This window comes from Eufriesea mexicana, unplaced genomic scaffold (assembly GCF_001483705.2).
Source record: "Eufriesea mexicana isolate 0111107269 unplaced genomic scaffold, ASM148370v2 scaffold605, whole genome shotgun sequence".
In the NCBI taxonomy this organism is placed as follows: Eukaryota; Metazoa; Arthropoda; class Insecta; order Hymenoptera; family Apidae; genus Eufriesea; species Eufriesea mexicana.
In genome coordinates this window covers 545,338-560,827 of record NW_016908762.1, presented here as the reverse complement: position 1 = coordinate 560,827, position 15,490 = coordinate 545,338, and the positions used below count along the sequence as shown (strand labels likewise).

At 47.8% G+C, this 15,490-nt stretch overlaps 1 protein-coding gene across 3 annotated transcripts in view; it reads left to right on the top strand.

Moving 5' to 3' along the window:
- The window catches only part of LOC108546084 (glutamate receptor ionotropic, kainate 2), a 54,161-nt gene extending 39,543 nt beyond the window's left edge, over nt 1–14,618 (top strand). For 2 of the 3 annotated variants that reach the window (XM_017898011.1, XM_017898010.1), the window contains exons 5-16: nt 1,569–1,868; nt 5,852–5,950; nt 7,761–7,934; nt 8,124–8,342; nt 8,646–8,861; nt 9,156–9,240; nt 9,326–9,464; nt 9,638–9,775; nt 13,103–13,301; nt 13,366–13,594; nt 13,670–13,935; nt 14,315–14,618. In XM_017898011.1, the coding sequence (XP_017753500.1) occupies nt 1,569–1,868; nt 5,852–5,950; nt 7,761–7,934; nt 8,124–8,342; nt 8,646–8,861; nt 9,156–9,240; nt 9,326–9,464; nt 9,638–9,775; nt 13,103–13,301; nt 13,366–13,594; nt 13,670–13,935; nt 14,315–14,551 (2,301 nt within the window). In that variant the 3' untranslated portion in view covers nt 14,552–14,618. The remainder of the gene's footprint in view (nt 1–1,568; nt 1,869–5,851; nt 5,951–7,760; nt 7,935–8,123; nt 8,343–8,645; nt 8,862–9,155; nt 9,241–9,325; nt 9,465–9,637; nt 9,776–13,102; nt 13,302–13,365; nt 13,595–13,669; nt 13,936–14,314) is intronic. The other variant, XM_017898012.1, reaches the window with a different exon arrangement.
- The last annotated feature ends 872 nt before the right edge of the window (nt 14,619–15,490 follow it).

Below are 15,490 nucleotides of genomic sequence, written 5' to 3'. Positions count from 1 at the left end.
GTCGTTTTGTTTCACAGCGACTCTCCGTTCGCGGCATTTTTACGCCGTTCCCGCAGGAGGAAACGCGGCGAATTTTTCGTCCGTCGAATTTTCACATGCCCGAACAAACTCGACGGTTCCGTTAATTTATCGCGCGCGTCGCGACGTTCAACGTTTCCTCCACTGACAACGATCCGCTCGTGACGAATTCCTGGACGATTTTCCGGCTTTAAACGCGAGTTCGAACGGTCACGTCGCGTCGTCTCTCGTGCAAACTAATACTTTTAAATATCGCAGTCGAACAACCGGTCCCTCCGCGTGCGAAACTTTTATAGCTTTTTTCTCTCTCTTTCTCTCTCGTCAAACGGAGCATCGTCGCGTAGATTTTAATCGTGGTAATAGTAAAGATATAAATTTCCAAACGCAACGAAGCCGATGAATCGCTTAAATCGGCAAGAAATTAACAGCTTCGCCGTTTAAACGACGAATTCGATAGCGATCGGGCATTAACGGCGTTGTCGCAAGCTCGATAAGGTCAGTCGTAAAAAGAGAAACGCGAAATACCGTCGGATCGACGTAGGACGAGTTAAATCCGATCCGCGAGTTTCCCTTCTACTTTACGCCATTATCGAGGGACAATTACGACGAAATGGAACGCGTTTTACACGAGTCCGCGAACTTTTTACACGTATCGCGGGATAAAGCGCGGAAACGCGGGAACTGTTTCGCGTAGTTGCGGATAATGTACGAATATACCTGTACAGCCTTTTATTTCGCGACGCGGTAATTAAGACGCGGGACTTTAGTACGTAACTAGAATGGTGCATTAAAACGGCGTTAAACTCTCGTGACACTTGAGTATTCGTGGTCCAGCGTGCAATTGCGCGTTTGCTTTCCTATTTTTCTCGTTATTCTGCCCGCACTGCCGCGTGCGCGATGAAGAACACGATCCGGCATTCGTTTTCGCGTTTGTCGCGCGAGAGGTGTACGATTTCGTAAAAAGGAAAAAATAAACCTTCGTGCGCTTTTATTATTGCATTTACACCGTTGCAGCTGCACCTTTTCCCGCGAGATTGCATTGGCACCATTGCTTACAAGATCGCACTCGCGTCCCCGCATTCGTATTATCGCACTTACGGCATTGCACTTCCCCCCGATGCAGCTGCGCAGTTGCACTCGCATCGCCACAGTTGCACGCGCGATATCGCAGTTGCGACCCTGCGTTAACGTTATTACGCTTGTAGCCTGCACACGCAGCGCGCATATGCGCCGGTGCACTTGCACTAATACACGCGTTATTGCATTTGCATTATTGCATCTGCGTCGTTACATCGCCCCGCTTCCGCTGCCGCACTTACACCGTTACACCGCGCGTTTGCAACGTGGCACTGCCACTATGTCATCCGGTCTATCGCGGTCGTACCGTTGCATTTCCGCCCTTGCAATTGCGTCGATGCGCCGATGATCGAGACGATCGTCGTCGGCTCAACGACCGCTTACCTGTCAGCTTAGCTCCATCCGAGGTAACGCTGACGTTGCTTAAAGTCCGAGCGTCGTCCATCGATGAAAATCGGGAAAACGTTTTCCAGGCGATCGCAGACGTGGCCGTGTCCATGAAATGGAACACTTTCGCGGCCGTCTACCAAAACAACGACGGCCTCTCGCGAATTCAAAAGGCCCTGTCGATGAGGCGGAAGAAGGACAGCGTGATCACGATCAGAAGGCTCGGCGATGGACCGGATTATCGATCGGTCCTGAAGGAGATTCGCTCTCTGTCCATCTGCAACGTGATCGTCGACGTAGAGCCGAATAACATCATCGAGGTCCTCTATCAGGCGAAGGAGGTCAAGCTGCTGGCGGACTACTGTAATTTCTTAATTACTTACCTGGTATTACGCCACATTCTACTTTATATGCCTAGATGTCGGAAACTCCTAACGATTCCCCCTTTTACGACCGGCCAATCCACTTGGTCGTAGCAGGGGCGAACATCGCTTCGTAATTAATCCCTCTTGGGGTGGAATTCGCGGCAAAACGTATTCGAAAGTTACGTCGTCGACCGTTACCGATGTTGATCATCCTAATAACGATCTTTGAAAATAAAATATCGCTTTTACCACGAGAAGAATTAAATATCGATCGAGTTTGGAAACTTTCCATTTATCGAACACGCTCGATCTTCTCTACTTTCTCTCTAGAATAATCGACTAGAAGTTTGTATTTCGAATAAATTAACACCACTCGGTCGAAAAGTATGCATAAAGTGTGTCAGCCCGCGAGGGATTAAGCGAAACAAACGCAAAACCACTTTGCCCCCCCCACTCGTATATCCGTGCAACAAACTCTCTGAACACGTTTCCTGCCTTTCGTGCATCCGTTTCTTCGTAACAGCGAATGTATTTTGGAAAATGCACTTGTACTCGTTTAAAGGTAACGAAGTTCTGACAATAGAGGTGGATTCGCGAGATCGTACAACGAGCGTTCCGCGTGGTTACGTTAATATTCATACTAGGATAGACTCTACAGAGCGTTGCTTCGACTTCTCCGCATAATTCTTTCAAAGCCGGGACGCATCCATCTCGCGGATCGAATATGTCCATGAAAATTACAAACACTCGTGAAGTTGGAAACCCCGCGTTATGCAGACTCGCTCCATAATTTTCTCCGAGATCTCCATTACTGTAAATCAGAAATTCGGAAGTGAAGCGAAATTCACCCGCGTTCCTGGGACCCTCCTTGCCAACCGTGGCAAGTACCTACTCGCGCGTGACCAACAGCTATATCTCAACCCCGATTCGCGGCAATCGTCAATGTTCCCAGCTCTCTGGTCCGTGATTCCAGATTCGTCGCGTTTCGAAACAGTTTCGCGATTAACCCGCCGCGGAATTTTCTCAGCAGCGGCCACCGGTATCAGGGATAACCGTGAACCGGTCGCGGCTTTCCCGGCGGCTACCTTCCCAACGGAATTTCATTAATAAATCCATGGAACGCGTCGCGGTCACGTTCACCCCCTGGCGTAGTAACTGCATTAGCCGGTTACAATTGCCAGGCTTTTTATTAAACGAACCCATAAATTGCCGCGAGTAATTGTTTTCAGCGATACGCCGGTAATGGCGTGCCGTCTGAACATTCCTCCGCTCGCCATCGCCCCCGGAATCCGCTTTTTATGACGCATTACCACCGAGCACGTAACAATACCTCCATAAATAACGACGTTCGCGATGCGTCGAGGGTTTTCGCGAAAGGCGTATCGTTTCTCCCGTTTTTATTTTTCCCTCGCTCTTCTCCTCCTCCTCCTTCGCCTTCGTCTCCATTTCCTTCGCTTTTTATTTCGAGGAGGAACAACGCGACGTCCTCAGGGTGACGCACCGAAGCGCCCCCTTTGTCGCGGCGAAGCGCCCATATACGCGAAGACAATGCGAAGTTTCAACAGAAGTCGTGAACTTCAACGATTTACGGGCCGGTTCGAGTGCTGGAGGAACGAACGAGGTGTCCATTTGGGGGGTATGTTTGAAAAAGGTCCACGTCGTTGGCAGATGTTACTTCACCCCCCGAGATGCGACTTTTCGACGGTTATTTACGCGGACAAATTTCCGGTCTCCTGGTATTTATCGACGAATAGCAAAGCGGTGTCCCGTTGCGGCCAACACAGGTTTGGTGTCCATTTGGGGGGTATGTTTGAAAAAGGTCCACGTCGTTGGCAGATGTTACTTCACCCCCGAGATGCGACTTTTCGACGGTTATTTACGCGGACAAATTTCCGGTCTCCTGGTCTTTATCGACGAATAGCAAAGCGGTGTCCCGTTGCGGCCAACACAGGTCCACAGACGTTTTATCGTAGACCGATCATTACCGGTTCCATCCGTCCGAGTTCTGTTCGAATTTCGTGCGGGCCTTGTACAGTTCTCTCACGTAGTACGTCATAGGTAATTTCGAACACGTCTTGTAAAGGTAAACAGGTGTGTGCAGAATCCATCCCCGAAGCGGGTCTCGCGTACTATGGGACATTTCGCGTGTAAGGCTCGCCTCTATCGGATTTGATATAATAGAATACTCGATTCGTGCATACCCGAAGAGATTTTCGCGACTCTCGAGCGCGAGATCCTGATTACCTTCGCGAAGCCGGATTGCTTTTAGATAAATACCGATGACTTTGAAATCTCTCGGCAGATGATCTCTTGGAACGGATTCGCCTGGAAATTGTCGTAAAGCGAGGTAGGGGCGCCTTGATTACGCCGGGAATTCGACGGAAGTTGTTTGGACTCTCCTCTCGTCGTTCGCAAATAACGAAATTTGTCCGTGTACACAGGAGGCGAGGCCCGGCGGGTGGTAGAAGGCGTGCCGTGTCGTATGAATTCGTGAGAAATTTCACGATGCATCTATATTTGTCCGGGCTGTCGAGAAATTCGTGGAAGTCGCCTCGTTGAACGGCACTAGAGCCAAACCCTAGACACCGAGTGGACCCACGTCAACGTCACTGTTTCCGCCGCCCCGATGCCGCGATTTCGATAACCCTGAACAACTGCCGCTCCTCAGGGTCGACCTTTCCGTGTCAGCAAATATGTTCTAATTATAGTTCCAGCGACAAGGGAAGGCTTGTGCACGCTGGTGCGGCAAATGTACTTGGCAAACGACGTATTTGTTCTCTCACCGCCTACGATTAATGGACTCTCAGAACTTTTTCGTCGGCCAAGTTATTCGCCGAACGACTATTACGTCGAAAAGTACAAACATCGTATGGCTACCTTCGAAGTGCAACGCGCAATCGAAGATAGTTCGACGACGGGACAATAGATTCGAAATTAGGGTAACAAGAAGCCATTGTTATAATGCGCGTTTATCAAGTTTCTACTTTCAACGGTGGAAATTCGTTTTCTCGTTTTATTTATTTCATTTTTATATCGTTCCCTCTGCGAAGGTTCAGAGGCGGACTAAATTTATCCGAATGGAATTTGGACATTCCGCAGACGCGGAACACACGCCCACCAGGTCTACGGACGTCCATGTTACACGCGCCCCAATTTATTTTATACGCTGCTCCTTCCGATACAAGTGCACCCGAAACAAATACTTGCCATCTGTATCCGCAGCATCCGATCTCCGACCTACATACCCGATCACTCGGGCATCCGAGGAACAGGCAACGCTCCGAGCCGTTTACTCCGATTCCGCGGCTGTTGGGATAAAAATTACGAAGAAACAGCCAGTCAGTCGACGAACCGGCAACGCACTTCCGCGATCCGTCTGGCCTCCGTTTGCAGATACACTTCTTATAGTTAGCGCGGAGTTTCCAAGTTATTTCCCGCTTGTTGCACCGAGACAACGAGGGAGCAAGGCGAACGACCCTTCAAACGCTGGTCCGCTTAAGATTCCAAGTTTCACGGTTGCCGGTGTATTGGTTGCTCCCCGTTGAATCGGGTCGGGTCCGTTGAGACGCGTGTACACAGTGACGGATCGGTTTTTCGGAGGGCCGCGTGAATTCGGAGAAGCATCCAAGATGGATGACGCACGGTCGGAAAGTTTGGCTCCGTTGCCAAATAGGAACGGGGCGCGGCTGGCAATTGGTAATTTCAAAATTATGTCCTGGACAAAACTGGGCTCGTGTACGCGGGGTGAATCCGCGATGTAATTACCCGGGCTACCATTGTTGGACGGTAAAAGAGGCAGAGGTAGTCTGAAACGTGAAAACGAGTGAAAAATAATTTACGTTGACTCGTTAGGCTAGTTTCCGTCAGATATCTGACTGGGTACCTCGATCTATCGATGTCCTTTATCCTTGAGATCCTTTTTTCGCGTTACGGTGTACGAAATTATCTGTATTTCATATATTATCTTTTCACTCTGTTGTTTATACTCGGTTCATAAATTACAGGACTCGACGAAAATTCCCATGTGGGAGGTGAGAAATAAAACAACCACCAATATTACTGGACTCAGTTTGCGAGAAAATGACGTGGAAGGGATTAACTGGGTGAGTATGAAAAATTAATCTTCTAATCGAATTTTTCCCTTCCTTTCAGAGCAACTTTAATTTCGCTCGGTAGATTCGCTTCGGATATTTTTAATTCAGCGAAGCAGTTTGTATCTTTCCTTTCTCGGTAATCGAGATATTCGTCTAGATCCCAAACGAAATGTCCAAGTGTTAATATTTTTGAGCTATCGGTTTGATAAACGTCGATATGTTTGACAGTCAATCCTGCCTCGCGAAGGAATATTTCAGGTGTCAGTATTTTCGGTATTCCATGAATGTAGAGTACAAACTGGGTTTCGTGAAATTGGCACTGTCGATGTTTAAGTAGCTTCGCAGCAATCTCTCAAGAATGTTTCCCCGAGGTCCCAGAATTCGCGGATTAAACGGCGTTTAATATCTTTTTAATCGATGTAACGCGAAACTCTTCTGAAAATTTATACTCATAAAGTGCACGGTTGCCGCGATGAATTAATGACACTGTCAAAAATTCGCGACGTATTTTCCATTACATGAACTACTTACGAACATTATCACCCTCGCACTTTCCCATTAATCTCTACTTAGCAGTGAACCTACCTGAAACTTTTAATTAAAAATTCTGCATTCGATATTATCTCTTTCGTCGCTCGACTTTGCCACTTTCTTTACAATATGCGTATAATCAATTTCCCGATACCTATCTTCCTCTTTCCCCACGTTTGTTCCTACATTCGCGTGTAATATTCATAGACCGTGGCATCTGTATTCATAGATTCGTAGATGCTACACGCGTTACGTATTCGGAAAACCGAGAAACAGCGAAACAAAAGAAATAAGACACTGGGTTAGATTTTCCCAATGTTCACGTACGATTTTTGAGTCGGTTGAACGTACCATTCGGTTACGTCGTTTTTCACGAGCCGGAAAGATCGCCTAAACGCGACGCCACCGGACGCCGTGGTTCAAGGTAATTTCTTCATTAACTCCGCGGTATAATGGAGCCTCGCGCGCTCCGCTTCGAGGATGCAACACGAGGCCTTCCGTTTTCCGGAAAATCTACCCGCGACACGGCACTTGCGAGCAGCTGACGGCTGGCTTAATTTTCCTTTCATTAGCCTCCGCCGATTCGCTTTTGTATCGCCAACCCTTGCCGGATAGAGGGTTGCTGCCCGTACACGCGAGCAATATCGCCGCGTTTCCCTTTCCGCTTCTGCGCGAACGCCGCGTTCTTTCATAATTTTCCGAAATTGCACGGCTTTAAACGTTTTCGTCTCTCGTTACAACGGATCGTCGCGAGCGTGTTACCGGTCCCGAACGAACTCGCTGAATTACAAGATTGCGGTGCATGTCCGATGGCCGAGATTCTTTCCTGAAGCTGTAAAACCCTTGCTCGTTGGAATTTTCTCGCCGTTCCGAGAAATTAGCGTAACTGTTCGTTGCTGAGTTTCCTCCCAGTTGCAGAGGTAATCGCGATGTTCCTGCATTTTAAATAAAGGAATTCCTCTGTGGCGGACGTAGTTCTGGGAAGGTGATCCGGCAAGTCCCCCTTCGGGTTACAGTTTCCCTCGGAATAATTGTTTGCACGTTTGCAAGATAGTTTTCTACAGCTATTTCGTTGGAATTGTGGCACGATGTAGGTCGCGTGTCCTGCACTGATTTCTTAACTATCGTTCTCGAACGTTAGCTTTTCAACGGCAGTTTCCCTGCCGACATGTCAGATCCAGTAAGAATTGTTGCGAAGGTAACAAAATATCGATAATTTTATAATAAAATCGTGTTCTATGGAAGGGGGATATCTTTTACTGATATCTTGTACTTTCTTCTGCAAAAGGTGGAGTCGGCAGTGCTGTACGATGCAGTCTTCCTGGTGTACAACGCATTGGAGGCCTTGAACGCAAGGAACAAGGACAGCAACGCGTCTGTAACTATTGACCCGGTACCGCTCTCTTGTGAAAACGAGGAGAAATACAGCGCAGGTCCCAACATTACCAACCTGATGCGCGAGGTAAAGGCTCTCACCTACTTTCCTCGCGGTCTAAACACCGCGACCTTTCCGGTTCTCCAGGTCACGAGTAGCGAATATTACCGACTATATCTAACCCTCGTCCGAACCTCTTTTAACGTTCCACGCGAACGAAGAAATGAGAATTCCGCGATAAAGGATCGAATCTGACGAAACATGTCTTTCTCGTAGCTATCGAATCAAGGGAAGATCACAGGGCCGATAACGATAGACGAAAATGGTCGACGGCAGTTCTTCAACGTGCGAATCATGGACGTGAGAGAAGGAGAAAGCGTGCAAACAGGGTACTGGGATCCGGATGGTCTTCACTCGATCGACAGCGAACAGGAACGCGAGAATTACTTGTACAAATCCATCGAGCAGAAGAAGTTCAAGATCAGTACCAAACTAGTGAGCATTTCTCTACCCTCCCTGCTACTTGTAATTACCAGAATATCCTCATTGCCGGAGTATCGATAATTACGTCTGTTTGAGGACCAATAGGGACGCTTTGTTTACGATACAGTTAATTGATCGAGGTATCGTTGCAGGCTTGATGAGCTCGGCCGAAACAGGGATCGAGTGGAAGTAAATTTAGGAAGTAAATATGGAAATTCCGGTGACGATAGTCTGGTTTTTAACAAGGAACGAGGAACCAGGGGTGAAAAGGGTGAATGTATTAATAATCGGTACTAATTAATGATAAATCATCAGGGCCCGCCGTACGTAATGGAAGTGACGGATAGCGCAACTCGAGGTATACTGATCGAGCAAACGCGGTACGAGGGCTTCTGCATTGATCTCATCGAGGAGATTGCCAAGCTGCTGAATTTTAAATATGAGTTCGAATTAGTGCCAGACGGTAAATACGGCACGTACGACAAGGAAACAAAGCAGTGGAACGGTTTAATCAGACGTTTACTGGATCGTGTACGTAATTGTTTGTAAGCACGCGGGATTTAATTAAACGCGGCTCAAACGAGATTTCCAAGATCTAAATAGCTCGCGTCACTTTCGAGCCTGGTCGCACGGTGACCAGTGAATTCCTGTACCGACTGATGTGCTAAATTTATCATTTTCCACGTATCAACGTTCTCCGGTTAAAAAGTAATATCTTTTCATAAATTGATATAAATATCGCGCTAACGTAATAAGTTGAACTGGGATTATATTTAAATTTAAGAGAAGAAACAATCGAGATAAAGATATACGACCGGTTTTCAGGACGCGGATTTAGCAATTTGCGACCTGACAATCACGTACGAGCGTGAAAGCGCGGTCGATTTCACGATGCCATTCATGAACCTAGGTACGCCATCGCTAATTCCTTATCCCGTCCCATTTTCGCGATAAATCTCGCGACATTGCTATTTCATCCGATGTGTCCAAATCAGGTATCAGCATTTTATCCAGAAAACCGGAGGAGAAGGAGCCGGATCTGTTCTCCTTCCTGTCACCGTTGTCAACCGACGTCTGGATTTACATGGCGACTGCTTTCTTAGCAGTTTCGATAATGCTGTTCCTGCAAGCTAGGTGAGGTTTTAAAGAAAACTACCGAGAAAGCTGGCAGCTTACGTCGGAGAAGTTTCCCTTTTCGGGATAGAAAAAAATTCCACTGAGCCCTGCAAAGACGTCGTAAAATTAAGTCCGCGAGAACCTATCGAAGGAGGAGGGCACAGGATGCTTAAGGGAAGGTCTGCTTTCAGAATGGCGCCTGGCGAATGGGACAATCCGCATCCGTGCAATCCAGACCCGGAGGAATTGGAAAATAGTTTCGACCTGAAAAACTCCATGTGGCTTACCGTTGGCTCTATCATGCAACAAGGCTCTGATATACTTCCCAAGTAAGTTCGAAGCGGTGAACTTAACAAAGCACCTATGCCACCGCAGCCCGCCTTACGTGCATGCAAAGCCGCGCGATAATCGCGAAACAGAAACCGCAACACCGCCGTAAAGAGATGCAACCGTGCCTGTTTCGCCTTATACAATTGCATATGTGGGAATTACCGTAGTTCTGGTAAACGAGTCTCGGTTGGTTTATTAATTAACAATCGGTGTAAAATGAATCATCCGAGAGAAATAAATTTCAGCATACTCCGTGGGAGATTTTTGTTTCAAAGTTTCAACGTAGCACGTACGTTTCGACGTATTTAACAAGTTTCAACGTATTAAGCAGGATTGACAGGAATTTTTTCGGGTGAATTATAATATTTTTAAATAAACCACTCCCAAGCGAGCAGACGGAATTTCTTGCAACGATGCCACCGACGCGGTCCGCGTTGTATACGCCATTAGGATTACGCAAAATTAAAGTTTAATAACCAAATTTAATTAAGGAATATCTAAAATGCCCCCGAGTCCGGCTTAAGTAGACGAGGACAGCGTTACACGGGCGAAAGGTACAAACTTTCCAGATACGTAACAAAATTACGCTTTATTCCCTGTCTACGGGTATTCTCTTATTAAATCCACAATCTCCATCCGTGAAACTCGATAAACGGATAAACGAACACACCGCGACCCGGCTGCATATTAAATCACGGTACGTCATTTAAAATCTCCTACGACCCGATACCACGTTCTCGGACATTCCGCGTCGAGGCGTCTGCTCGCGTTGAAGGGGAACGAAAATCTTGTTGCCGCGCGATCTCGTTATTCTGTTTAAGGAAATAAAATATCGCGGATCGTTTGCAGGTGAAAAACTCCATGTGGCTTACCGTTGGCTCTATCATGCAACAAGGCTCTGATATACTTCCCAAGTAAGTTCGAAGCGGTGAACTTAACAAAGCACCTATGCCACCGCAGCCCGCCTTACGTGCATGCAAAGCCGCGCGATAATCGCGAAACAGAAACCGCAACACCGCCGTAAAGAGATGCAACCGTGCCTGTTTCGCCTTATACAATTGCATATGTGGGAATTACCGTAGTTCTGGTAAACGAGTCTCGGTTGGTTTATTAATTAACAATCGGTGTAAAATGAATCATCCGAGAGAAATAAATTTCAGCATACTCCGTGGGAGATTTTTGTTTCAAAGTTTCAACGTAGCACGTACGTTTCGACGTATTTAACAAGTTTCAACGTATTAAGCAGGATTGACAGGAATTTTTTCGGGTGAATTATAATATTTTTAAATAAACCACTCCCAAGCGAGCAGACGGAATTTCTTGCAACGATGCCACCGACGCGGTCCGCGTTGTATACGCCATTAGGATTACGCAAAATTAAAGTTTAATAACCAAATTTAATTAAGGAATATCTAAAATGCCCCCGAGTCCGGCTTAAGTAGACGAGGACAGCGTTACACGGGCGAAAGGTACAAACTTTCCAGATACGTAACAAAATTACGCTTTATTCCCTGTCTACGGGTATTCTCTTATTAAATCCACAATCTCCATCCGTGAAACTCGATAAACGGATAAACGAACACACCGCGACCCGGCTGCATATTAAATCACGGTACGTCATTTAAAATCTCCTACGACCCGATACCACGTTCTCGGACATTCCGCGTCGAGGCGTCTGCTCGCGTTGAAGGGGAACGAAAATCTTGTTGCCGCGCGATCTCGTTATTCTGTTTAAGGAAATAAAATATCGCGGATCGTTTGCAGGAAAGTCTACAGAGACGGTGCCAAAAGCAGACGCGGCGCTTTTTTGCCCCCTCGCCCCCCTCCCCTCCCCCTTAGCGTTCTCGCGGCCCCGGCCATCCTCTTTTTTTCACGACAATTAAGCTTAACGAGCCGCTGTTTGCCGGACATATTTGAGGCGGCTTCCCACTTATTAGCGCCGACGCGGCGCTAACTCTCCGCTCGTAACGTCGCGCGTGTTTGCTCGCTACATACTGACGACGTTCCGACCAAAGACGACGACGACGACGGTGACGACGGTGACGACGCTGATGGTGACGGCTAACAACGGCGGATCTCCGTAACTGCTTCCTAGCCGCTTGCTTATGCTGCGCGAAGGTGCCACGGATAGTCGTGATTTGCATGTAATATTCGAGTGTCTTTTCCTCTACCTGCGCTACTCGCCGCGACACGCGATGCAGGACTGAGATCCTTGCTAGCGTTAATAATGCATGAACGCAGTTGCGCTCTAGAAGGCGTCGATCGTGCTCTTTATCTGCTCCGAAGCGGGTGGGTCGGTTTAAAAGCAGCTTTCTAAATTTCGCGTACATTTTTCGGACTCGGTGGAATCTTTTGGAGAAAATATTCGAATCTCGCGAACAGTAATAGGAAATGAGAATATTGTAAACGAAGATAGGGCAACGAACGTTCCGCGTGAATCGTTGATTATGTCATTGGTTATTTATTAACCCTGCAATAGCAACGTAGTTGCGTTTTTGGTCGTTAAGCAACCACGAATCGAGCGGAAAAATCCTTTATTTCGTGGAAACGTACTCTGCTCGGTAGCGGTATATCGACTTCACGCGGCGGCTATTTAATCGCGATCCATTTGTCGGCGAAGGGACGAGCCCGCGAGGAAACAATGTCCTTTGTTTCTGTTTACTCGGCGTCCTGTGCATGCTCGCGCGACACGGAATATCCGCGCACACACACACACACACACCGTGCTTCGCAAACAGGCGTCATTTGCATACGCGGCTCTTTAGCTTGCGCTTAATTAGGAAAACGCGGCGTACGCCGTCTCGTCTCCGCTTCTGCGCTGCCGCGTGTCGCGTCGAGATGCTCCATCCACTCGGCCCTCGAGTACCGGACCATTTATCCGGCCGACGTAGATCGCGATTAGGTAAACCGTAGACGGATCTCTCGTTGCGCCAAGCCCCGCTGTCCGATCTGCGAAAATCATCTCTCCGAGAATAAAGCAAATCACGGTATGGATGAACACGACGGCCGTTCGAGCATGAATCGTTTTCGGTATGACATCTTCGTGGGTTTACGCGATTTTTCGATTGATCGAGGAGCGAGGTACGTCCCGCGACCGGCATCGATTCGCGCAGATAAGCCGCAGCCCGCATAGATCCGATCTGGACCGCGTCCAATTCCTATCGATCCGCTTCGACCAGCTTCGGCTAACATAAATTCGCTTTGACCAACTCCGAGTCGAAGCTATCCGTTTCAACCAGTTCCAATTTCGCCGGATCTAATAGCGACGTACTTCGATTCCCTCCAACTCTCCAACAGCCCTCTATCTTTCTATCTTTTCCACTTAGGGCACCTTCCATCCGGATGGTGGCTGGCATGTGGTGGTTCTTTACGCTGATTATGGTCTCCTCCTACACCGCCAACTTGGCCGCCTTTTTGACCGTCGACAAAATGGACAACCCAATTAAGGGCGTCGAAGATCTCGCTAAACAGACGAAGGTCAAGTACGGAGCAGTAGACGGTGGATCCACGTCCGCCTTCTTCAGGGTAAGTTTGCGTCTATCGAAACCGTGTTGTAGATTTGAATTCTGACGACGTTTTCCTATCGTAGGATTCCAATTACTCGACCTACCAACGCATGTGGGCCGCCATGATGGAAGCCAGGCCGAGCGTGTTCACGAAAAGCAACGACGAGGGCGTGGATCGAGTGTTGAAGAAACGTGACTACGCTTTTCTCATGGAGTCCACCACGATCGAATATAGAATGGAAAGGAACTGTGATCTCGATAAGGTCGGAGGTCTTATCGATAACAAGGGATACGGTATCGCCCTTCCACGAAGTGAGTCGAACGATCGTTCAATTTTACTCTAGCCACGCCGACAGGGATCCGTGAAATATGAACGTTTCCCCGTAGATTCCCCGTATAGGACGCCCATCAGCGGCGCGATACTGATGCTGCAAGAAAAAGGGTTGCTCCAGGACCTGAAGAAGAAATGGTGGGAGGAACGCGGCGGTGGATTGTGCTCGAAGGTCGACCAGGAGCCAACAGTGTCGAGCGAATTAGGGTTGGCCAACGTCGGTGGTGTTTTCTTGGTCCTCCTGATCGGATGTTGCGGCTCGTTCGTCATCGCCGTCTTTGAATTCCTGTGGAATGTACGAAAGGTCGCTGTAAAGGAGAAGGTGAGCCTCCTTCGTGGTCCCTTCCTTCCACTAGAGGCCGTTATCTCACCCTTCTATCTCTTTTACCCTGAAACCAGTGATAAATTTTCCACCGCGTCGCGTGCATCTGAGGGCGTAGGAATAATTCTTCCTCGTAAAGACAGTCTTTACATTCTTCTCCGGGAAAATGACAAATCATAGCCGCCAACTTTTACTCCTTGCTTAGATTCTTCTCTTCTTTTCTCTCTCTCTCTCTCTCTCTCTCTCTCTCTGGTTTAATTCGAGGAAAATCCATCGAGATAGAAGCGTGCAATCGTAGAGAGTTTATATTTTGTCGCCAAAGCGGCAACGAATTGGAATTAAGGAACGATCTTGACGAATTTCGGTGGCATTATTGCAGGTTACACCGTTGGAGGCTCTGGTAGCGGAATTGAAATTCGCCGTGAACATTTGGGCGGAGACGAAACCCGTTAAAATCTCGAAAAGCAGCGGCACGAGTTCGATGGAGGGTGGCATCGGTCGGGCGGCCTCCACGGCCCGCTCAATCGTCGGCTCGTTCCTTCATCTCGACATCCTCGACAAATTCGATAAAGATAACAGTACCAACAATCGCAGCGACGATCGCAAGATCAATTAAAATTCCAGCGAATCCTTATGCTATTACGGATTAAGATCGGTTTGTTACAAATTAGAAATGAGCGATTTAGCCGTCTATTATCGAGCAGGATGTTTAGCTTACTAACTCTTAACAGAGATCTATCGTTTCTTCTTTGTCTTTGAATTAGAGTAATCCATGTACGATTGTAATCCTTTCTCGACGTTGCATTATTCAGAATGTTTAATTAAGTTTAGCTGTAAGTCTCTTCGCTCGCGATCTATCCTACAGTCGCAAGTATAGTACGCTCATTCGTATTTTATAAACTCTTATGGAATGGAATGGAAATTCCTTTATTTACGGTAGAATTGCATAATCCAGTCCGTGTGGATCGACAGCGAGATTAAGTGGGATGGATCGACGAGGATTCGGTGAGGGAGATTTAGAGAAGCGGACGCTGCGAAGCAAAAGAAAAAGAACCGACAGGTCGACCCGTGCTCCCGCGCATAAAGTCGTCATTCTCTCGAATAGTTGCAGAATGGCGACGTCATGGAAGGCAGAAATCTTCGCTGTAGGTCCGGAAAGGAATCCAACAATATTTGGACTCGGCCACAATGGCGCTAACGAACCGTGCCCTTGGTTTAGAAGATTTTCGTCCCAAGAAATCACCTGCAGGTTCCCTGATACCAGTACCCCCCGAGAGCAAGCCGGCATCTTTGTGTCATTATTACCGAGGGACGTTTCACTGCGTATGCGTCGATCGTTGGCGAGAAGACACTTTTAACTTTACCGACTTGACGTCGCTCGCGTCAAAGGGAAGTCGACGAACGACTGGCCCGGTAAGCGACGCCAATGATCCCCTCGATGGTTAAATTATCTTCCCGTGCCGTATTTTCGTCTCTTTGGAAAACGACGGGGTCCTTATTCGAATAGCCTTAGCAGACGAGGTGACGGCGAAAGCTTTGATTATCGGAAGATCGA